This window comes from Strongylocentrotus purpuratus, unplaced genomic scaffold (genome assembly GCF_000002235.5).
Source record: "Strongylocentrotus purpuratus isolate Spur 01 unplaced genomic scaffold, Spur_5.0 spur5_scaffold_14, whole genome shotgun sequence".
Classification (NCBI taxonomy): domain Eukaryota; kingdom Metazoa; phylum Echinodermata; class Echinoidea; order Camarodonta; family Strongylocentrotidae; genus Strongylocentrotus; species Strongylocentrotus purpuratus.
In genome coordinates, this window is record NW_022145599.1 from 34,291,807 (window position 1) to 34,316,223 (window position 24,417).

The 24,417-nt window shown below is 36.3% G+C and overlaps 1 protein-coding gene across 1 annotated transcript; it reads right to left on the minus strand.

Annotated features, from left to right (window-relative positions):
* Nucleotides 1-771: 771 nt before the first annotated feature.
* On the minus strand, nucleotides 772-24,186 carry LOC580619 (rhomboid-related protein 3). The gene is made up of 8 exons (XM_011666419.2): nucleotides 23,649-24,186; nucleotides 12,834-12,998; nucleotides 12,058-12,309; nucleotides 9,576-9,748; nucleotides 8,960-9,072; nucleotides 7,359-7,459; nucleotides 5,818-5,872; nucleotides 772-4,865 (listed from the first exon to the last, which is right to left on the minus strand). Exons 1-8 carry the CDS (start codon nucleotides 23,787-23,789, stop codon nucleotides 4,624-4,626), a joined length of 1,242 nt encoding a protein of 413 aa, XP_011664721.1. The 5' UTR covers nucleotides 23,790-24,186; the 3' UTR covers nucleotides 772-4,623.
* Nucleotides 24,187-24,417: the final 231 nt, after the last annotated feature.

Below are 24,417 nucleotides of genomic sequence, written 5' to 3' on the forward strand. Positions count from 1 at the left end.
TTTACGTTCCTTCCAAATGTTTTTCAAATGGCAGGTAGTTAGCATTCTATTTGAGAATACACTCAGTCTGAAAAAAAGGAAAACCCCTATCCAAGCCCCACTGTCTATAGCACCGAGTGAAATTACTGAATATATTACATTAGTATGATAGTCGGGAAAAAATTCTGTAATTTGGTAGGTTTCTCACCTATATACAATCATTAATCACTGAGTATCACTTACTTATAACAACCATGTCAAGATCGCCTCTGCCCAAATTTTGGTTGAATAGTGTTCAAGAGTAATGTTATTTCAACAAGTACGATTGAGTCGTTTGAGTACTAAAAATACGAATATGCTGTACGTTTTGTGACAAAAGAGGGAGGTATGCCGACTGTTACAAGCAGAAAACTGACTCGGTGTACGGGTTTTCAATATAAATTTCCAATCATAAATATCTTGAAATCAAACGAGCGATTGGCTTGTAAAACTCATGGGATTCCTGAATGACCTTAAGGTTTATTAATATGATTGCAGCTTGAGCTGACTAAAGAATTTTGTTTTGGATCCGAGGCATGTTTTCCAATACCTTAAAGCCCGTCTGCACATATGATTGCAGCTTGAGCTGAATATAGAATTTTGTTTGGGATCCGAGGCATGTTTTCTAATACCTTAAAGCCTGTCTGCACTAGTTGATGGCCGGGGGGGGGGGGTTTAACTCCCCTGCAAGGTCACTGACAGGTGGTTATCTCATCAAATCAGCCCTCAATTAACATAAGAAAAAGAGGATCATGGGGGACCAACAGGCACCGATTAGGCATTGTTTGCTATATAGAGGGCACAAGCTATAAGTAGTGCAGTGGGGCATTAAATAAAAAAACATTTAACCGAACATGGGGTTGACTGTATTCGTTAGGGAGAAAAAATCTCAGCCCAAGGGCGATCCAGGATTTTTGGAGAAGAGGGGTAGGCCTACAGTATTCCGAAAAAAAGTCTTGACAATGCATTTTCTGGGAGGGCCTTTAACTCTGAAAATCTCTGACAAAAAAAAACAAAATATAATGTTGCTTTTTTATCAAGGTAATACAGACAAATTAAAAAGTAAAGGTTCTGCATGGGGAGTTTCTTCAGCTCAAATATATGTATTGATTTCATTAATAATTTGGGTTGATTCTGAATTTCCTTTTTAATTACCAACACTGTGTATTATCTTCAAAGCGCATTTCACCACAAAACAAAGGAAAAGGTCTCTAAAAGACCATCAATATTACTTCAGTTCAAATATTGAAAATTTAAGAACTTAACAAAATTACGGTGAAAGTTGCTTAACAAAAAAGCCATCTTTGCCACTGATGAAGTTGCCCGGCAACTCTGATGGTAACATCGCGATGCAATGACCTGATGGTTTCATGATTCTTTTTGCAAACAGGATAGGGGTAAATATTATAATGTCACAAATAGCATTCACCTGGCCAGCAGGGAAAGGGTCGGATTCAAAAGACGGCTTTACAAAATGTCATGCTCTTTTCCCCCGCGTCATCATCAAAATGACATGGCATACTTGGTTTCAATACTTCCATCACATTTAGATCAACTGTTAGGAAAGTTATTAAAACATCGCACAAAATACGTGACAACATATGTGTTCATACAAAAGCTTGCAATATAAAAAAAAACTTGACTCCCCTTTCAATCAATCACTATTGCTTTATCAAGCTTGAATATCATAATTTTGCGATGCTCTAAATCATAAGTTTGAGGAAAGTCGAGGTCCCTGAAATAATTGATTTCATTTCAGTTATGTAACCTTTTATCAAGGAAATTGTTCTGGGATCAAAAAGAATATTGCTAACAAAAAAATTCGTCAGGAAACATGGGGTTCTATCATCCCTCCACAAAAACAACTGTACTGAATGTATGACCTGACGAAACATATATATATATATTAAACGAACGATTATACTCTGTTCAAAAAAAAAAAAATCTTTATAAAGATTAGCACGGAATTTGTAGTTCCACATTAAATTTATTTTTCATTTTGATTCATTTTTCTGGTTCAACCAATGCTAGAACAGTACTCTATACTCACCCAAACTGCAAATGACTGCATACAATTAACAACTAATTTATTCATACCCTTCACAAGTTTTGATTCATCAATTGATTCATCCTGATTCGTTTTTTGAGAATGTGACATAGCTTACATCTAAAAGTACTCAAGAAAGGCCCAAATTCAACCAGTACACCTTTCATTCTTGAGTTGATAAAAACAGAAATAAGCATCAAATTTACAAGGGGTGTGAATAATTTAGTCAACCGTATATCTTACAATTTTGTGAGCATTGAATTAGTCAGAGAATCCTACGACCTGTGTTGTACTCTTACAGCTTTTAACACTAACTGAAGAAAAGAGATGCTCAGTTTGGTGTCTGATAAAGGCGAACTAGATGCATAAAAAAGAACACTATTTTACCACCGCCATGACCTTCCTAAACACTGTGTATTCTTGAAAGAGTCAACAATACAAATTGTTATTCAAAAATTGTATCTAAAACATAACACACAATACAGTAACCAATCATCTGTCTAGAGACATAAAGCGAATAGGAACATTTCATTTCTTCGTACTGTCATCAAAAAACATTATTCTCTTTAAAAGTAATCTCATTTCATCACTAAAACTATTTTCATGAACAACTCCATCATTATTCATCACAGCAATATATACATGCAGCTATTGAAATGTACAAGCCTTTCTTTATTAGTATTAATTTATACCAATATACATTATATTACACATACTGTATATTGTATCCCCAAGGCCCACACGTTTTTTGTTGCAAGTTTGGTCTCAATAGACATACATTGATCAACTGAGATAATTCATGTCTGCATTATCATCTCTCCATGGTATATCCGTTGTCAAGTGTTCAGATAATACAAATGATGATAAAGCTGGACCAAGAGAATTACATGTACTAGCTAGTAATTTCATGGTTTACTTAACTGTTTTGGGCATGTGTTTGCATCAATTTTGGGGGCCATGAATGCATTCACCCACAGTTTTTTCAGCAAAATAAAAATCTGGACCACTAAACTTTGAGTTAGGGAAAACAATTATGTGTCAATGATTTTTTTTTAGTAGCACCTTGCCATGACGAGAGAAAGGGTAAGTTTATGCTATATAAATCATAATTATCATTATTTATACTGATTCACATCTTCTTTTGATGTTCCTGAAATGAACGTTGACAATCTCCTGGCTGTCCCAGGTTCACATCATCAATGGAGACATAGCAGAGAAATCAATTTATAACCACATATACCTGAAAGGATGTGTATACTTTCCTAGGTTTTAACTATCAAATTGCATTAGTACACAGGTTTAAAAAAGAAGTATAGTTAAAGTACTTCCCCTTTGAATAGAGTGGCCAGATAGAAGTCTTTTGGTAGAAAAATATCAATCATTATAGTCTTGTAAATGAAATACCATTGGTCACCTTAATCTAATCTGTATGTATTTATGGTCACGAGTGGCCAGAGAGAAAAAAGACAAACAAATCTGCATGGCCACTCCTCTGGGCCTATACTTCTTCTTCGTGTAATCTTCAAAGGGCCCTGAACCATATTGCTAAGCTAGCATTTTGAGGAACTTATATTACCAACCTTGCTCAGCTCTGCAAGATAAGTTTTTTTCTTTTTAACTTAATGGGATAGAAAAGCTTTAAAAAAGTAATGAGGGCTGAATTAATATCCTGGAGGAATTCACTCTATATTAGGTTGAAATATCTTTCAACCCCCATATGAGCCTTGGGGTTACAATTTATACAGGCATATAGCATTACATCAAATATAAATTTGTAAATCAATAAATTAATGAATAAATACACTCTTCATCACAGATGAGAGTAAACACTTCTCAAATTCTTCGAACAGCAACCTGAAAGATCACTTCCATGAAACTTATGTGCATTTCGCAAGTTGTCCAATGCCTCGTGCTGGAAAATATAATCACACTATTGAATATGTTTAATTCTCAATGTTTCTTCCTTTTGAAACTTGTACAAATATTGTCTGTCTTATCAGATTAGTTACAGTGTGTATGAAAACAAATCCTGACATTTTTTAGTTTTTCTTGGAACTGAGAAACTGTTTGGTAGTACTTGTTTGATCACTGAGAGATTTATTTGTACAAAATAGAAAATAGCCCTCTCCATTTAACCATGTTGAACTTCGATCAAACATAATTGGCCCGTCGTTTTAACTAAATGTTTAGGATCTTTTTTCTGCACATTCAACATTTTTGTGATCTGTTATAAAAGTTTTGATCAGAGTCGAACAATTTTCATGCAGTACATTCAAGAAAATGAGCTTGTAATTTGGTCTTGTAAGAATTGCGTCATTCTTCCTGTAAAAGGCTATACATGCACCATATAAGTCTAGTTTTTGGTCATAACAGTGTACTGAAATCTCTACCTTCAACTTGTAAAAATACTTGCAACTAAAAAAAGAGACAGCGCGATGACCAGCCAAGCTTCGCTCCTCGTCAGAAAATGCTAGAAAAATCTCCTCTTAAGAGGTCTGAGACGGCAGCATGTCAATCTTTTGGTCCTTACGCAAACACGCCATCGCTGTGACCCTCTGCTATACGGCTGGACCAGGCTTGTAAAAAATGTTCCAGAACACAACGAAGAGAATAAAGATGATATAGACTACCATAGCCAGCCACATACCAAGACGTTCATGCAGGCGCTGCTCATAGTTTTTGAGAATAAATAGGCCTATCGTAAGACCAATCGTAACACCCATGAGATGAGCGACAAAAGAGGCCGCTGTGCGTAAACCAGAGTATCTTCGATAAACGGCCAGGCCAAAGTCAGCGCTTACTGCAAAAGAAGAGAAATAAATGTATTTGTAATTGTGAATATCATCTTCAAATTGGAAGGAACATGATTTTTTTTCTAGCCAATACATATATGATCACTTATAAAACAGAGAGAATTATCATTAACTTACGAACATTGGATGAATATGATTCCTGATAAAGTCTTGAAAAGATTGAAAAGAATAGTTTCCACATTTTCAGTAATTAATTTACAAAGGGTTTGTAAATACCAACTAATCTTTGCATTGAAATATCGAAGAATACTTCCAGCAACAAGTGATAGTTGAAAATCTTCATATTATAGTGACTGCTTTACTTATAGTCCATAGTGTTTTCATTATGTATCTATCAATGCCTCCAAAGTCACATCTATTATTGTCCCATATCAATAAGCTAATCAAAAAGTTTTATTGCACAACTAATCAAATAAGAACTTTCTCATAAAACAGCCGAATGGAACGCCTACTTCATTATAAAAAGATTGCAAAGTGGCTAATTATAGGGGCTTTCCTATATGGTGTTATACTAGAGTATGTATCATACAGCTGTTACATCAAGTTTTGTAATTATCATTTGGTCACTTTGTCTGTGGCACATCGAAATATGTTACAAAGCGTACCCCTTGACAGCATTTGGATAACATCTTTTTTATTGAGTTAGATAATCAAACCAACTCTTAATTATATATTCCTATTTCATGGGTATTATTTGTCAAGCAGTTGTTCTGGATAATCCCATCACATAAATGTTACCTTAATTATTGCTTTATATAGGACTGACACATAAATACAATAATTGTATTTTTTAATGTTATATCAAAATTCATAACTGTTCGGGTTAAAATATATTATTTAACCATTAGGCTACAAATAGAAGTACATGTACTTGTATATTACTTTAATCCAAACACTGACAAGGTAATTACTTCAAGCTTATAGGTCAGACTTACTTACCACATACTATAACTACTGCTATTCTTTGAGGACTCAATTTAGAATCTGTAAAATGCTGAAAATAAAACAAGAAAAGTAGTTTTAATGTCAACACATAGATAATCAGCTGCATATGTTTCTCATTGGATCAAGTCCATAAGGATAGAAAAAGGAAGAGGCAACCCAGCTAAAATATTACTGAACTTTATTAGAAATATTATAATCATAATGCTGATCAACATGTTACACTATTATTGCACAAATAATCCTTCCGATATCATTCCACAATCACTTTTACTTGGACAAAATTTACTACCCTATATTTTTGTGAGCTCATATTTTACATAATTCTTACTTCAACATTTCTTGGAATGGGAAATTTTAAGGTCTATGGCTCTATGCCATTCCACAGGGCAAGTTTTAGATCATGATTGTATGATAAAATTACCACTTAGCATGGTCTGATTATGGCAGTGACTTCAATTTTACATGAATAAGCAAAAGCTGACAATGATTTTATTTTGTTAATACTGGATAATCTACTTCTGTGTTTTGAATTGAATGACATAAAGGCAGGCAGCATCTTGGTATCGCCACAAGGAGGACATGCAATCAATCCTTAATACTTCAGTGAAAGTTATGACGACTAAATCAGTAATTATCGTACAAGATCAGACTGCTACAATCTATATCTATGCCACTAAAGTAACAAAACATCTCCATATTATTTTCTGCTTCATTGTCAAATATACCTGTTTAGTATTGTATTTCAATTTCATGCTACCTTCTTTTGGAAAAGTTGCCTGACTAAATCAGTAATCATTGTACAAGATCAGGCTGCTACAATCTATTTCTATGCCACTACAGTAACAAAACATCTCCATATTATTTTCTGCTTCATTGTCAAATATACCTGTTTAGGATTGTATTTCAATTTCATGCTACCTTCTTTTGGAAAAGTTGCCTGACTAAATCAGTAATCATTGTACAAGATCAGACTGCTACAATCTATTTCTATGCCACTAAAGTAACAAAACATCTCCATATTATTTTTTGCTTCATTGTCAAATATACCTGTTTAGTATTGTATTTCAATTTCATGCTACCTTCTTTTGGAAAAGTTGCCTGACATAGCAATAACTAATGTAGGCAAGATCCATTTCCTCCAAACAGGTGAATTAACCTGCTCAATAGAAAAAAATACATACATTGTAATACATTTCTTAAAGGAGTACCAGTATATCCCATGAAAGAAGCTTTACAAAGCATGTAGTTGTTTCAGCTTCAGTAAAAGTACAGTAGCTCCTTTTAAAGCTCCACCTCACTAGTTTAGACAGGAGGAATTAGAGCTCTCTGCATGATCACTAACAGGTCTGAGGTGGCTATCTCATCAAATAAGCTCTCAAATAACATAAGAAATAGAGGATCATGGGGGACCAATGGTCACAGATTAGGCCTTGTTTGCTCTATAGAGGGCGCAAGTAGCTATAAGTAGTGCAGTGGGGCTTTAAACCAGTCGACCTCTCCCGCCCATGAACAAGAGATGAAGCAGTTGAACTTACAAGAGCTACATTGGCAAGGTGAGCTGATAGGAGGGCATAGGAACCAGCCGATGCCCCCACAAGGTAACTTCTTCTGTCAAATACTGATGTACCCATTGAACCTGCAAGTCAAAAAGGAAATGCCGGTAGATCAAATGTCAAGTTTGAGTTCATTGCCGCCCTCTATTGGGAACATTCTTGTTCAGATAGTGGAGCACATCTATTGTGAATGTAGAACTCCTGAAAGGGTCTTGTAATTATCATATTATCTTCATATAGCAATCGTTCTAATCTACATATATGTCCCACAACACGGGACAACCCAGATTCTCTATAAATTTCTGTCTTTAGCTGTTCTAGTGACAAGAAGCTTGTGAAAGACATTCCTGTCTTTATGCCATTTATGTTTTAGTTGGTCTAAGGCTGCAGTAGTGGAACAGAAACTAAGCCACTGACTTCAATAGTCGTGCAGATATACTATCAGGCATCTATAGAACTGGTAGCAAATTAAAAGAAACTAAAAAGTCAACATGTGTGGAGCAAGACATGGGGTAAAAATCTATCGTGGAATAACTAAACAATAGCAATAAGAAATGTAATTTAACAAACTTGGAAGGAAAACTTCAAGAAACAAAATAAATTAACGATAAGAATTGACAAAAGTAACAAATTGCCAACGTGAAATGAAAGACAAATAATACAACAATTTTAGAGAAGAGAGATTGTGTATTAATATCCCACCACTGCCATCAAATAAGAACAAAGTGAAAGCAAGGATTCTAGGAGAATTCCAATCCTCCAAGACCACTATCCTATAATGTATATACCGCTTAGCTAGTTACATGAGTATCTATTAGGCCTATAACAAAAATGTTGTATTGCCATTTAGGTGCCAAAACATGGGTCGGTCGGTCAGAATTTTTTTTTTTTTTTTTTTTTTAACTCGCTCTTTTGGCTGATATTTCTCAGTTTTGAATGCTTTAATACATTTTTTCTTCTCAAAAACAGTAAAAAAATATATAAAACTATATAAAGCCGACCATATATTTCAAGATTTTTGGGTCAATCACAAAGGGCAATGGTCCGCAATACAACATTATTTTTTTTGTAGGCCATATGAGGGGTAGTTTGTTTATCTTCCTAGGGGGAGGGGATTAATTGTATTAGGCAATAGTTGCACAGGGGAAGAGGCAATTGTCCTAAGAGTATTCTTTTTCATGGGTTGTTTTCTGGAGGTTAGTTTTACCAAGGATTATCCTAGGGCATAGATGTATGTGGTTAGTTGTCAAGAGAGGTAGGGGTAATTGTATAGATGGGTGCGGTCTGGGGGACTAGTCGAGGGGGTAGAAATCCTACTAAGCATAGTATTAGATTTACCAGAGTTTTTTTTACTGGGGAACGAACATGAGTGTGTATATAATCAATGAGAAAATCAACACTAAAAATCTTTTCTATGACAGAGGTAAAGTTAAATGATCACCCAAAAGCTGAAAATCCTGTCTTTATTCACAAGCCCCGTCTCTTCACATACCTGTATAGTTTATTACTAATAGGTAAGGCATCGAACATATTCTAGCCAAATAATTGAAATAAATAAAATGACAAGAAAACAACTGTCTCACCAGCAGCTATGCTTATGAGGTAGAGGGTGCCAATTCTTCTGGTTCCGTGGACCATCTCTAAAGGAACTCCCAATAACATTTGGACAGAAAAGTTGAAGATTATATGTTCAATGCTGAAAGATAAAAAGACAAACTGAAATGTAAGTACTGATATTTGAAGGTTTGACCTTCATAGTGCCCATTAAGTACCCCCAAAATGCATCATAACTTAAACATCATTAGACTATAACAAAAAAGGTGTCACCTCCCTTGAGTGTAATGACACATACAGTCTATCTTTTACTGTGATAACAGGTTTAAAGAAACACAACATGTATCATAACGTTCAGAGGAACTAAGAAGGGATTTAAATTTCAATTATTTCTTAAATTGTCACTGTCATTAAAACAAATTGGATATGATATACCTGTATAATACCTTACAAATCATGAGCCAGTTTGATTATTGAAAAGACAAATTCATATTAGTCCTGAGATACTGGATACAATACCAGAGTAACAGCTTACAGCACTGAAAAGGTCTGGGTGCGCTGATACACATAAATTGTGTCAAAAGTTACTGACACAAGTACACAATTTTTCATTAAAAAGAAAACAAACATTCAATGTGTACTTGCCCTCCATGTAAAAGAATATAAGAAAAAAATCTCCAAAACTGTATTCTCTTGTCTGGATCAAAGACTAGCCAGCTGTGCTTTGGAAGCGGCCCTGTCCAGATATCTGCTGCCCTCATGGTTGAGTTGGTGTCATAGCGCGTTGCGTTCATCGTTACCCCTACGTAGAAACCTAGCTACGGAAGGAAGAATGGGGTGATAGAGAGAAAAGAAGACTATTATCTCTGAATGTAAAATAGATAAGATGTTGAGAAGGACATAATATATAAACCATCGCATCAAGATGCCTTTAATAAAAACAGAAAAATTGTATTTGAGTGTTAGCTCTGCTAAAAGACGCATTTTACAGTCTAATCCTTTGTAGGTTTTCCTAAAGATTTCACAAAGCCTCTCCCATTTTCTGCTTTGATTAAAACAAACTTTATTTCATAGAATACTTCCCCCTGTGTCTATGCCTTCTATAAGAAGCAGCTGGTGTCATTCAAATTCAAAGCGTTTGAAAATATCCCAAAAGATAAACTTTTGATTAGATTTTCTACTCTTAAGACATGTTTTGGCTCATACATTTGTATAAGCCTCATACAAAATGAAAGAGTATAATTCAAAATTTTGGAAGAGCAGCTAATTACAGCAATCAGAGACTGGATTAAACCATACCGAAAGTTGTGCTGATTAGATTTGCAATCTATTAATTAAACACCTTTCTACTCCTTTTCAAAAACAAACACACAACTGTGGTGCGAAAAAATTTGCAGTTTCTACAAGTTCATTTTTTGGGTGACTTTCACTTTGTATTTCAATTTCTAGGTTATCTGACTTTCTCTTATTTGGTGTCAACCAATTTTAGATTTGACAGATTACATTTCATTATAACAACAGTTAATGCATTAAATTTTCCGCATAAGAAAATAAAATGTATAAACTCCATGTCTGACGAGAGAATCAAAGTCTAAAAACTGTTTGGCAAAATAGAATATTAAGGATTTCAAATGAAAAGCTGATGAGTTAATAAAAACTGCAGAAATGCATTACTGCTGCAATAAAGTGCAGTACACAGTCAATAATAACCAACTAATCCAATCTATATTTGTTTTAATCTTTCTCTCATAAAGTGATGTGGGAGCACACAGACACAGCTCTATCTCAAGTCTATGGCACGGAGGTGAAGAATTTAAAACGGAACTCTACCAAAATCACAGATTAGTTGACCTCAAATTGGCAATAGCTAATGATCTGGATTCACCCAAGTACGGCTCATTAGACAAAGGATATGAAAACTGATGGATCGGAACCAATTGAATGGATTCTAGCCTAGTTTTGATGAGAGTCAGAATTAATCATTACCCATGAGATTATAAGCGCAATTTTCAGGTGGATTTTTTATTATGACTGCTATATGAATCAGGTGTACACAATGTCTGCATATATATTATATTAATAATGACTATAATGACTCAAATAACAATCAAGAACTATGAAAGTGTTACTGTAAACGCTGTTATTTTCACGCGATTAATTTTTCGCGCTGAGCGAACCCAAAATATTTGCTGGTTCTTAAATTCGCGTTACACCAAATTCAGCCTGTTCAGAACACGCATAAGAAGAAATTTTGGCGAGTTCTAAAATTCGCAGACCCAGACTTTAGTGCAAAATCCACAAAAAATTAATGTACTGACAAATATTTCCGCGTTTACAGTATACGATAATGACATACAGAAGTTATAGGTATAGCAAAGTTCTGATAAAGATGAGAAAATAAAAATCTCATTTTTTATATTCTTATGTGGAAGAATGACCTAGAATCAATATCACTTGGAAAGGAATACTCATGAAATATTTCATTTTGCAAATATAACTTGGAATAGCTTTCAAATTTTAGGCTAGATATGTGACAACACATGTTTGGGAGGTCCCTGCTAAGTTCTGGGTGTATTTATTTGGATTGGCTGGCAAATTTTTACCAAAAAAAGTTTATTGAAATCATTTCAAAACCTCATCATACACAATCATTACAGTTGTCCAACTACACAATTAGCTATTTAAAATAATTTCTAGAGAAAATTGCAAGACCAATACTCAATAACACTTAGTAGTTTGGAAGATAGTTCTAATCCAACTCTTTTGAGTACAGTAGTTTCATGAAGCTTATGATGAAAGACATCCTATACCAAGATGTGATAGAATGAAAATGCAGAAGAGGTCTTAGTGCACAGGCTATTTTAAGCTACTCCATTATTCTTTCGCACATGGACATATAAGTTCATACAACATTTGAAATCATTATGAATTGCCTTAATGGCATCATCAGTCTTCAAAGTCATAATTTTCGGACTCCTCTGAGTAATATATTATGAAAAATGATATCTGTAATGATCCTTTTGACAAATGTGAAATCATGTCTTAGGAAAAGCTAATGGATGAAATTGCCATTTTGGGGATAAAAACTCCAGGAAATGAAACTACTTGTTTTCAGAGCATTTATCACCTCAATCCAAGTGACCAAGAAGATTAGGATGGGCGGAAGACACCAGGTAAAGTTGCATCGAAAGTAGTTCCGGTCTGTCTCGTTGGTTAGGATCTCGTCGGCAACCATCTTGAGAAAGCGCTGTTGATAGGTGAGGTTGCGGTAATCGTCTTTCTTGAAACTGACGCTGCTACCGTCGATGCAATCAGTCTCGCATTCCTCGTAGCGTGATCGGACGGCAATGGAGAAACTTAGGGATCTCTTATCACTCATCTGAGAGATAATGTTAGTTGATGAAAAAAAGAAAGATACAGAATGATAATTTCATCAACAAGTAAAATGCTGGTAGTGCAGGGATGGTTTTAAATAATAACTCAGAAAGATAAAGTAAGACTTAAAACTGTGCAAAGGAATGGTTTTCACATCTTTGTTTATTATTACATTATACTTCTCTAAATTAAAATGACTTGCATTATTAGACACATTATTAAAGAGTAGGCACTAATCTATCTATCATGGGTGGTTGTCTATGATTAAAAGAAATGGGGAAAGGGGTGCCAACAAGGACATCAAGATTATGTAAAGGCATTGCTACCCCCTCCCCACACGCACACACACAATCATACAAAAAGTGGTTTTGGGGTGAGGCAGTTTCACATTTTTGCCTGTGCTCAAATTGACTGGAGTTGAGTTAGTCTGCAAAACAAAGGCAATCATTTGACTTTTTTTTGGTGGAAGGACTAGTACGTTCACCTAGATAGCTTTCCAGAGACCAAATTTCCTTGGCCTGAACTCACAATATTGACGAACTCTTGATAGCTGATGACACCTCCAGTATTCTCCTCTATAGTGGTCTCCAGGACCTCCCTCTTGTGTGGATCTAGATCCTCCCGCAGCCCATACTTGTAGAGGATCACTTGAAAGGCCTCCATGCTGATCACCCCGTTACCATCCACATCAAACTAAACAGAGACAGGAGAGAAAAAATATGAACAAATAGTTAAGGGTTAAAGGTACTCATCTTCTTCTTCTTCCTTCTTCTTCTCCTCCTCCTTCTCCTCCTCCTCCTCCTCCTTCTTCTCTAAGTGACTATCTTCCCTTACTTCTTCTTTTTCTTCTTCTTCTTCTTCGTCTTCTTATACTTCTCCTTCTTCTTCTTTTTGCTTTCTACGTCTTTTCTTTTGGCCCTTCAAACTGTTTAAGCCAACTGAGATTTGTTTGACTGAAGAACCATTTTCGGCATAATGTGATTGCGTAATACTCATCTCAATTATTATGTTTTCTTTTATAAGAGAGAGACTTATAGAAAATTATGAAGGGCATGGTATTTTCTCTACATCATAACTAGATCACATAATTTGAAAGATAAATATATTTCCCTTTGAAAGTGTTCTTTACAAAGAAAATAGAAAGCACTTATAATCAGAAACTTGTACAACTTAAAGCCTATCTGCACTAGTTTGGCCAGGAGGGATCAGACCTCCCTGCATGGTCACTGGCAGGTGGTTATCTCATCAAATCAGCTCTCAATTAACATAAGAAAAAGGGGACCATGGGAGACTATTGGTCAACGATTAGTCATAATTGTTTGCTATATCGTCGCTGTTTTCACGAAGTGACGGTAGTGAAAAAAAATTGCATTCACTTTGCGTTACGATTTTCTTCACTACCGTCACTTCGTGAAAACAAGGACGATATAGAGGGCGCAAGTAACTATAAGTAGTGCAATGGGGCTTTAATAGTGTGAAGAAAGTAGGAAACATACAACATAACATATTTTGTATGCATGAGAAATCTATTTTAATTCATGCATTAAACTTAGTGGTATACTACATAGTTACATAAATCATCCTTGCCCTCCCTCTATGTGCTTCAAGTGATAAACAGCAGATGAATGTGTTTATAATGCTGTATGTGAATGCTCATCAGCCACTCTCGTCAGGCGTCAAATCCCATTCTGAATAATGGATGTACTATTGGCAAACCCACTAAGAATATCAAATATGTTTATCTTCCTTCATGTGGTTCTATAATAGAAGGCTTTACTACGCTTGTTCTACACCAAGATCGCAAATGACATCACGACGCCGGGCGTGACGTCGTTCCGTGTCTCAGTAGACAGAAAGCTACGAGCGGAGGTCTAAATTTAGACTTTCTTTCCAACCTCTGACGTTCAGAAGCTATATGTAGCGTAGAATAAAGGCCACTCCCTCCCTGAACAACCGACTTGGTAGCACAAAGTGAATTGGGACTTCGCAACTCTCTGTGACATCACAAAGAACTGTTTAACAAGCAGGAGCGAAGAGATGACCGATTTTAGACCATGTACCTCCAAACTCATTATAGTTCTTCTCCTTTGCCCTTTTAGACTCATCCAAAATTTAGCGATGTATTCATAGCGTTCCAACGCAGTTATCATACGATGCGACACCTAGATCTATCTTTACATGATTTCATGACATCATTGGACAAGAAATCGTTACTTATTCACTCCTGTCGGTGGGTAGCTGACCTTTCGTCCTAACAGAAATGAATGACGCTCATTACCTGTAAGGTTGTTATCCATTCATGTCATTTGGGAATAAACGGTAGAATGAATCAGTTAGATGACTTAGATTCCACTTGAAATCATGACAGTGATATCCTTTTGATGGTGGTTAATGTATTTCACATTTTTGAGTTTCCTGGAAACTTGGATATTCTCTAAGAATTTCTGTTTTCTTTTAAAAGTGTCTTCTTCGTCAGAGCACTTCTGGCCCGTTCTCATTATATGTGAGAGGAGTTTTTGTCTTGTCTCGTTCTCTAAAGAGAAAAGACTCTCCTGAGTCATACATTTTCGAAAAATTGAAATTGTATTAATTGTATGTGTTGGAACAAATTGTCCCCCACTACATCTCAGAAACAATTTAGATTCAGTCAATTTGAAGAGCCAAACTTTCAAACTTTCACCTTTTATTTCTGAGATTTTTCTTCTTTCCTCTAGAGTAGTTTGTAATCAAGTTTGGATTTTCCTCTAAAAAATGCCAGTGAGTACTGTCATATGGCTTGACATATATTTCTTTTTCTTCTTTTTGTTTAGGGGGTGTCTTTATCTTCAATGCATTGTGTAAATGCACTTGGAGAACAAATACCAAAAATATATTTTTTTAAAATATCTTTTTGAAGGAAAATTTCCATAAGTCTTTCACTTTTGTTTGTAATATGAATTTTCAATAGATTTTAAATGGATAATTTGGCATAGCAAACAAATATCAAAATGATACTTTTAGATAGTAATAATATCATAAATAAATACGTCACTTTGAGTAGATGATACAGAGTTTACCATTCTGGGAGTAGGCCACTAGGAAGCAGAACAGAAACACACATATGATAGCAATATGGAACAATTTACCTATTATTATTTGTCAATCCCCATCTGTAGAGTCTTTTAAGGCAAGTTTGAAGTATTTTTTGTTTACCTGTAATAGTAATTTATAGGGCAGTTTTACTTATCTGTAATGTTATTATTAGAATTATGTATTATTATTGCTGTATGTTTATTTTACGTTGTACCTAATTACTTGTATGTTAAGCGCTTAGAAACATTGTATTAAGCGCTTTATAAATGTAATTTATTATTATTATTATTAAATAGCCATTGCTAAAGTGGCATATATATATCTCTTCCTGCGTGATCATGTTTTCTCTAAATCATAAAATAAACTTACAATTATAATTAAATATGTCGATTAGGCTTCAATTATCAGGCTTGACATTCGTGGGTACACACTTTACAATGCATGTACTTTTTATTTTTGGAAGAAATCAATTAATTTCAAACCCCCCTATTCTACTGATTTATTTGTAGACCAAAACATATTGATAAGGTTAGTTGGTTTGTTTGTTTGTTTTACCTGACTGCTAAGAAAGTATGAGTATGCTTTTAACTAAGCAACCATGGGACAGACTGCTTTCGTCCTCTCCACAGGACTTGAAAATGAGGATTAGTGTTTTACCAAAGGACACTAGCGCATCAAATTGGTTTTGAACCTGGGACCTCCCGTTTACGAGACCACTGCTCTACCACTGATAAAATTCAAAGTCTTATGCAGGATTCACTACTCATGATACTGAAGGATTAAAGCTATGTCATCATGTGTAAGGCATCAAGTTATAATGTCTGGTGGCCTCTGGGTAAGTATAAGAGGCCTGATGATTGTGTCTGTACTATATTCAGTCAATTCCAGACATTATTTATAAAAATGAGCATATTATCGGTTCAGAATTTGTTAAAGTGCTAGTATCCATTACCTTGTTTATATCTGCCAAAAATTAGAGGTAACCTCTGGAGGTTGTGCCATGTCACCCCTTAATTGTTTATATATCATAGCTTATCCTATCAAGCACTGCTTTTTAGTGGACCCCCCCCCCCCCCCATTTTCTCAGAAATTAATAATTTCTTGTAATGATTTTAATATGTGCAAAGTGTATTTGTATAGTTACCAAGAAAAAATAATTTTGTATGAAAAAAATTGTTATACCTTTGTTTATCTTTCTCTTGGGAATGAAATAAATATGAATTGAATTGAATTGAATATACTATGCTATCATATAGTATCCCGTTTGAATCACATCACATCACATCACATCATATCATATCATAACATATCATATCATATATCATATATCATATATCATATATCATATATCATATATCATATACCATATCATATCATATACATATGTATCATATACCATATCTTATCATATCCTATCATATAGTATCCTGTTATACCATTTCATATTCCACCTATCCTTATCTTATCTTATTCTTCTCCCTTATGCTTTTTCTCTCTCCATCTCTCTCCACCTCCCTCACCCTGCCTGCCTGCCTGCCTGCCTGCCATCTCTATCTTCAGGAGCATACCCACAAGTGGTAAAGTAATTACTAATTGATTGGTAATTGGGCACCTCTCCTTTCCTAACTATCTATCACGATCCCTCTCCTCTTGAGTTTCATCACCTGAGCTCGACTTCCACAGGCTGATCTGCTCTCTGTTTCATCACTCTTCATGCTGGGCCTTAATTTCTGCTAGGACCCACATCACACTCGAATGAGAGTGTTTTCAACAGGGGCGTCAGGTTCCCTGTGCAAAAGGCCATAATTCGCTGACACAGGACTTGGTGGAAAAACCAGTACCAGTAATCTGTGTACGAGCCTGCACACAGCAAACCCGTAGGCCTATCAAGAAATACCCCTATACTACTCTCTCAAAGAGTCTCCAGGTGAGGGAAAAGTAAGATAATGACTTTATAATGTATGGTGGGATGGATGGAAAATGCAAATCATTGCATAAGGCCTGTTGGTCATAAAACTGGCAATTAACAATACCGTTATTGGGTAAACACCCAACCATAGTTGAAATCCCCATGAAAGCCGACTCCTACAGGCTTTAACCTGCTGCTGTGGAATGAAGGGCAAAGAAGAAATAAATCCTACCAGATACACATTAAAGGGAAAGATGAGTTCTGGGAAAGATGAGTTCTGGTAAAGATGACAAATAAATTGTGAGCTGTCTCTTTCTTTCATATGCTTGTCAGTTTGGAAAAATATTTCACTAGAAATGACCCCTGAATAAAGTGGGTTGCTCTTCAAATGTCCTATTTATTCACAATATGACAAGAAATGACTGAAAGTTTGGTCCAAACATTTGTCTGTAATCACATTTGAACAAATCTCTGTGTGGTGCACGAGGTACGGTAAACATCAATATGAATTTACATAATCTTTTTTTTTCAATCAAATATAGACAGTTCCTTTCATAATTTAATTCCATGACGAGAACTCAACTTTATCTTAAAGGTACTATTCAAATACTGTTCACTGAATCTATTAAAATTTGATCCAACCAAGAATGCTTTATTTTTACAAGCATAAAATTGAGCCAAAGTGTCTTCTACTTTACTTCTGAAAATACGTGTTTGAAAATCAACCCAAATCCTACTTTTGGAATGCTTGTTGGAAAATAGTTCCCAGTCAAATGCCCCTACAAAGTCTTTATTTCACAGGTATAAAATGGACCTATTCTATTTGTACTTTTGAAAATACTTGTTGAAAATCAACCTAAATCCTATCCAGCCAAGTACGAGCTTATTTTTCAAGTATGAATGGGGCCTAGGTGTCTTCCATCTGCCAAGCTGCTAAGCTGGACATCTCATTAATCAAACAAGGATGCCATCCACACCGGGAGATGGAAGAGCTCGATTGATACCAATTCCTCAACAAAAATGGGGTCAATGGGTGTCTGCTGTCATGTCAGCTTTTCTTGTGAATGAAAAACCCAGGACTGTGCGAGTCACGTCTGGGGGCTCTCATTTACTCAGGTCTCTGCAATGTTTGTGGTCTCTCTCTCTTCATTGTAAAAGAAAGGGGAGGGGCTATGACCAATTGTCAGCCGCTCTTGTGAATGGAATGCCCAGGACTGCTAAGGGAGGGGGTCATATCAAGAAGTTAATAGTAACTTCTTGGTCATATTTAGACGTCTTAATTCTTTTGTAGCTGTACGAAGGTCTCTCCCATTGTGATCTTCCAATTTCCAAATAAGTAACGTGCCCTCTATTTCTCTATAAAGGCAAAGGGGAATCCTACTCACTTCTCAGCTTTTATTAACAAAGAAAACTTCAGGATAGAGGGAGGGGGTTGGAATTCATTATGAGAATCCTCCATTACTAATTGCTCAGTACTGTCGTAGCTAAAAAGAAAAGAGGTACCGCCAACATTGCTTTCAAACTGGATAGTTAATTAAGGTGTCAAATTCTCGTTTGGAGGGGAAAGACAATTCCAGCTAGTAGACTTTCAATAGATACCATCCCTCAAGTTCAACAACAAATATGAGGTTAATCTTTTCAGCATTTCTTGCGAATACAAAAACCTCGCACCATGGGAGTCATGGTTGGGGGCTTTCATATACTCATTTCTTAGTAGTCTCTACCATTGTGGTATCTGATTCTTCATAAGAAAAGGGGAGGGGGTTTATAATGTCAGCTTTTCTTGTCAAGAAAATACCCAGGAATGGGAAAGGGGGAGGGTTCATACAGAAGCCTACATGTCAGCTGTATTTCTCTTCATAGAGGGGAAATTCTCACTTTGATTTAAAAGCTACCCCCTCCCCCCCCCCCCCCCCCCCCCTCCCAAAAAAGAGCTAAACAATGGGCATCTGCTATCTTGTCAGCTTTTCTTGAGAATGAAAAACCCATGTCTGACAGAGTCACATTAGGGGGCCTCCGTTGACTTATTCCTTAGTTGGCAACATGCAGTTCTCTATAATTGATATATCTCAATTCCCAAATGGAACATTTGTCCTTCATTTATCTACCAACAACGTAGGGACTTCCACTATCTTCTCAGCTTTTCTTGTGAATGAAAAACATGGTACTGAGTAAGGGCGCGTTCATGCTTGATTTTGACGGCCAGAATCAGGCATCTGTTACGCGTTTAGTTTAAAACACGCTTGCGTTCATGCTCACTTTTGTAGAATCACCGAAAAACAGCGATCACGATCGCCGATCGTAAACTCACAAAAAGATGCGTTTACAATTTGTAAACGCGTTTAAATGGGGTCAACGCACTGACCTCTAGTGGGTCTACGTAGCATGCGCACACAGGTTTGCGAATCCAGCTGAAGGCCACCCAAGGAGAATTGCCTGGAGAAGTGAGCATGAACAGTGCACCGTGGAACTGCGATTACGATGAGCGTTTACGATGAGCGTTACAAATCGCTCATTCTGCCTTCAAAATCAAGCATGAACGCGCCCTAAGTCACGTAAAGAGCCCTTCATTCTTTCATGACTAATTTCTTAGTCTAGCACTTATCTAACAACATTGTCTCCTTAAAGGCTTAATTGGTTACGTGCCCTTGGTTTCAGGTTTTCATCTGCTGATGACCTCCATCATTTGAGTTTCCAAACTGAACTTTGTTTCATCCTTATTTCTCTATCCAATAGGAAAACAGAATTCTGCCTGCTTTTAAATCCATTTTTCAGACAATAACAATAATAATAATTCATTCTCATTGAGCGTTATTACAGAAAAACTAATCAGAGCGCTATTACAACAGAAAAGAAACGGAAATGATGACTATGATGACTTCGTTCATCTCAATCCTCCTTATTAGTTGTCCCTAAGACGCGCAGTTCCTGGGGGGATAGAGCTTTTTCTCATTCTGGTCCGTCCCTTTGGAATAAGCTGCCACTTAGTATTCGTAATTTAACTACCCTTCATGCCTTCAAAGTTGCTCTAAAAACCCATCTCTTTCTAAACAGTGCTATTTAATCATGTCAATGTAGCGTAATAATTTGTGTTGTTTTAGTTTACTTTATTTTAGTTAAGAATGTTATATTTTTGTGATAGTAATACATGTATGTACAGCGCCATGAGCGTCAGAGCCTGGCGGATACCGGCGCTATATAAATATCCATATTATTATTATTATTATTAGAAAACAGTGGGCGTCACGTTACAGTCTTCATTACTCATTCTTACTAAGCTTCAAGTAGTTTACTGCTGGGATTGTCTCCCCCAAAAAGGTAGCGCTTTATCTATTTCTCAAGGGGCATGGAGGATGGGGTGACGGTACACTTCTCTCTGCCCACTTCTGTCTCACAAATGGGTTACCGGTATAATTATTGGGTCAATGTTTAAAGTATTTATCAAAGATGAATTCTAAAGTGTTTGATACGGTCAAATAAGTAAAAAGCCCTTGCTTGAATCTTGGTGTGCTATACATGTAAGAGAATAGAATGCCATCCAAAAAGATTTCTTGCAACGTCATGATGAAATCTTTGATTAATGTCCGTCTTGGAGCCAGAAAGACATTATATAGCATTAAAGCTCTTTGTAAAAGTGTATGAATTAATATTGAACTTCCTTCTGGATCCAAACAGCATGCAGTGTTAGAGTGTAATTTCATATCATTTCATTTTGAGGGGCCCATGCAAAAATAAAACATATTACCAGAAGCCCTTTGGGGGCTGATTATTCATGAAATAATTCTAAAATTCTGGCCTTTCCCTTTAAAAGAAAATGTTTTGTTATTTAATTTAGGCTATCTTCACTTCCATACTAAACATTATCTCAATAATCAATATATGTCATGTCAACTTTAGATGTCATTTCCACGAGAGGAAAACCTATACAGATGACTCTAGCTCTAGGATTACCATGTATTTACCCATCACTCAGCTTACATTTATTTGGGCTGGAGTTCATATGATAGCTAGGGTAGCTCTGAGGAGGTGCGAGAAGAAGAGTTATGCCGGTCACGCTTCACAGTGATGACACCCACACAGACAAGAACTCCGCTCACATATGGTGAAAACGGGCCATAGAAAATCTTCAAAAATCCAGTGATTGTATAGATTCAAGAATATTTTATTGGTCCATGCATGCAAACATTACATAGAAATTTTGCTTCCAATGGCCTTTTTGACAGTGAAAATACAAATGATAGAAAATACAATTCTTAACAATAGAAAACGATGTACATTGATGTGGATAATTATTTATAATGTGCATGTGCCCCCCAATTTCATATTGCCGTCTACAATTATCATGCCTCAAAATATTTCCCATCAGCTTGCCCCCCCCCCCCCCCATTACGCCCCATTGAGAAGATGAGGATTGTCTGTCATTATATCCTGAACTTTAGCAAGTAGGCGATTTTCATGAAGTGCTGGAACAGGGGGCAAATCTGATCCTATAACCCTCTGTGCGCTTCTTCTCTGTGCGGCTCTTCGAGTTCGATCTACTCTTCCCTTTTGCTCGTTTAACATGTTGCCAAGGCTCAAAATACACGGGGGTGATGGGCGATTTGCCCCCATGTGCTACATAATCTCCTCAGTCAGATTGCCCACAGGGGCGATTGCAAAATTAAAAATTGCCCCCGTGGAATTATAAAATAAAGATTATCTTTTCTGTTATATCGGTAACTTTCGCACAATAATGAGTTTCAAGTTTCAAACCTTAAACCAATTCAATAGAAATTTGTATTAAAAAACTAGCCCCAGTCAGTACTAAAAGAGCCCCCATTAGAAGGCTCACGGGGGCTCTTTTTTTTTGGGGGGGGGGGAAGAGCCCCTGTGGACAAAAAAATAATTTGAGCCTTGCATGTTACCAAAAGTGCAAATCAGGTTGAATGTCATTATGCTTTGGATAATGGATTGTGTAGTTTGCGTAATCAAGGCATTTTATCTACATTGCCTCTCTCCACCCAGGTGTTAAAGGAGTACCCAAAAGGATGCAAATGTCATTGTTAGTCACACGTCATTGATGACATCCACATAGTCCGTGAGAATCCACTATAGAAATCTTCCAATGTTACTATCGTTTTTATTAATGTTAGTGATAAATTTGAAAACCAGGACCTTTAGGAGAGGCTTGTAGGAAAATTTGCCTACCAGTACCTTGGCAGTACAAATGGTCCCCACCCCCACCCCCCCCCCCCCCCAAGGTCATAAAATGTTCTAGTGACACGTTGCTCTTTTTCATTTGAGTACTAAAAATTTGATTCTTTTGCTGAAGCTGTGGCTGTATAGCAAACTTTCAAAAAATGAAGTCAAACTACTTTAATATTGTTGAATCATTTACCTCAAGATGGCTTAATAGGAAGGGGGGAAATAACTGATTAGACTTGATGGTAAATTGGAAATTTGTAATCACTGCATGTTCCAGATTCCCCCAGCATGATGCCTGGACCCGAGCAGACCCATTTCGTGGAAGAGCTCCAATATTCTGCCGGTGAACTTGCAATGTTTTACCATACACACATCTGGAGGGTATCAACACCCCGCAGAGAATCTACAACACTCTTGACATGTACAAGAAGACTGTTACTACCACTGACAATACATACTTCTTGCGGCCAGCCGATGATTGTGTATTTCTTTTTTCAGGGCTTAAACAGGGCCAATTAGCAAAAACAATTTTGCTCTGTATGCTTGTAGTTCTATCACTGTAATGTTCCTTGGTAGAGAAAATGTGTATGAGCAAGGCTATTGTATTGGGAAAGGGTTTGGGAAGGGATTGTGATATCTTTTCTTCATAATACTTTTCCCCTACTGAGCTTTTCTCTCTCCTTCATTAATTTTTTTTTCCTCTTTTTAATTATTTGTGAATCAAGTGGTGACCAGCCCCACCTTCTCAAATAGTTTGACAATCATGGGGGAATTGTAAACTGCAATGTAACTGCATTATATTTAATTTAATTAATATCCTTCTAGCTCTCATCTGACAATATATGAGCTCTGGGGGGGGGGTGTTTCACAAAGATCCTAAGTCAAACCTAACTCTAAGTTCGACTTGAACATTATGGAGAGCAATTTGTAGCCTTAAAATAAAATATATTCAAAAGCAAAAATTGAAGTATACGGGACTTTTCATAATTTCCACATCATGAACATGAAATCTCCCATGATAATAGAAAATATGAAGATTTAAATCAACATTTTATGCCTTTTAAGATAACTTTTACAAAATATTTACAAAGATTCAAAAATTTTAAGTCCAACTTAGAGATAAGTTCAACTTAGGATCTTTGTGAAACACCCCCTGTTCACATTAAGCTTAATCTCACCTTATCAAAGAGTGGCTTCCACTTCTGCACGAGTGTTTCATCGATGTGGTCAATGTGGTTGGATGTGGCGTCCAGGAGCCGTGTCCGGGTGTCGTGCATGGCGAAGGAATTGTGGGCGGGCATGATGGTCAAGCGTGTCATCAATGTCCAGTGATCAAATGTCCAGTTTACAGAATAAGGATCGGTAAAGAGAGAAGGGAGAGAGGTACAAAGATGTCCTTTGGTGAATTATTGTTTGTTGAGCAGTGACAAAAGAGGTGGTTTAATGATATTAAAATGTAAAAGTTATGAAGAAACACTTCAAGCCTTGAGCAGCATAAGTTACTTCAATGTGTTGTTCCAATCAACTTGCTCAGGTCAGCTCTCCCAATCCATATTTTGTTTGTGAATCATTCCATTTGCAGATGTCATGTTCAATTGTTTAGCTATATAAACTGACGATGCAAGAAAAAATATATATCAGTGGTTCTGAAACAGCCTCTACATGAGAATTAAAGATGGAAGTAAAAGTCTCTCGATATTGTTAGAAAAACTTTTGATAATGTTAAAATATAGAGCAGTGCAGTGTAACACGTACAATGTCAGAGTTATGCCCGATCGAATACATTTTGATATGGTAGTCCAATGATGGTATTCTCAACATTTGAAGAATAATGACGTTAATATTTTTTTATTGCACAAAACAAAGATGCACAGTATAAGAAGTAGCTAGCTTAGAGTAGGAACAAATAACTGTTGGTTCAGACACTAGCACTGATCAGCAACATCA

Bases quoted from the DNA above. Each gene is read 5' to 3' on its own strand.
- LOC580619 (XM_011666419.2), bottom strand. From the start codon at position 23,789: ATGACACGCTTGACCATCATGCCCGCCCACAATTCCTTCGCCATGCAC. The intron at 9,073-9,575 runs GCAAGTACACAT...TTTATCTTTCAG, and splicing joins TATATTCTTTTACATGGAGG to CATTGAACATATAATCTTCA. The intron at 7,460-8,959 runs GTGAGACAGTTG...TTTGACTTGCAG, and splicing joins CCTCATAAGCATAGCTGCTG to GTTCAATGGGTACATCAGTA.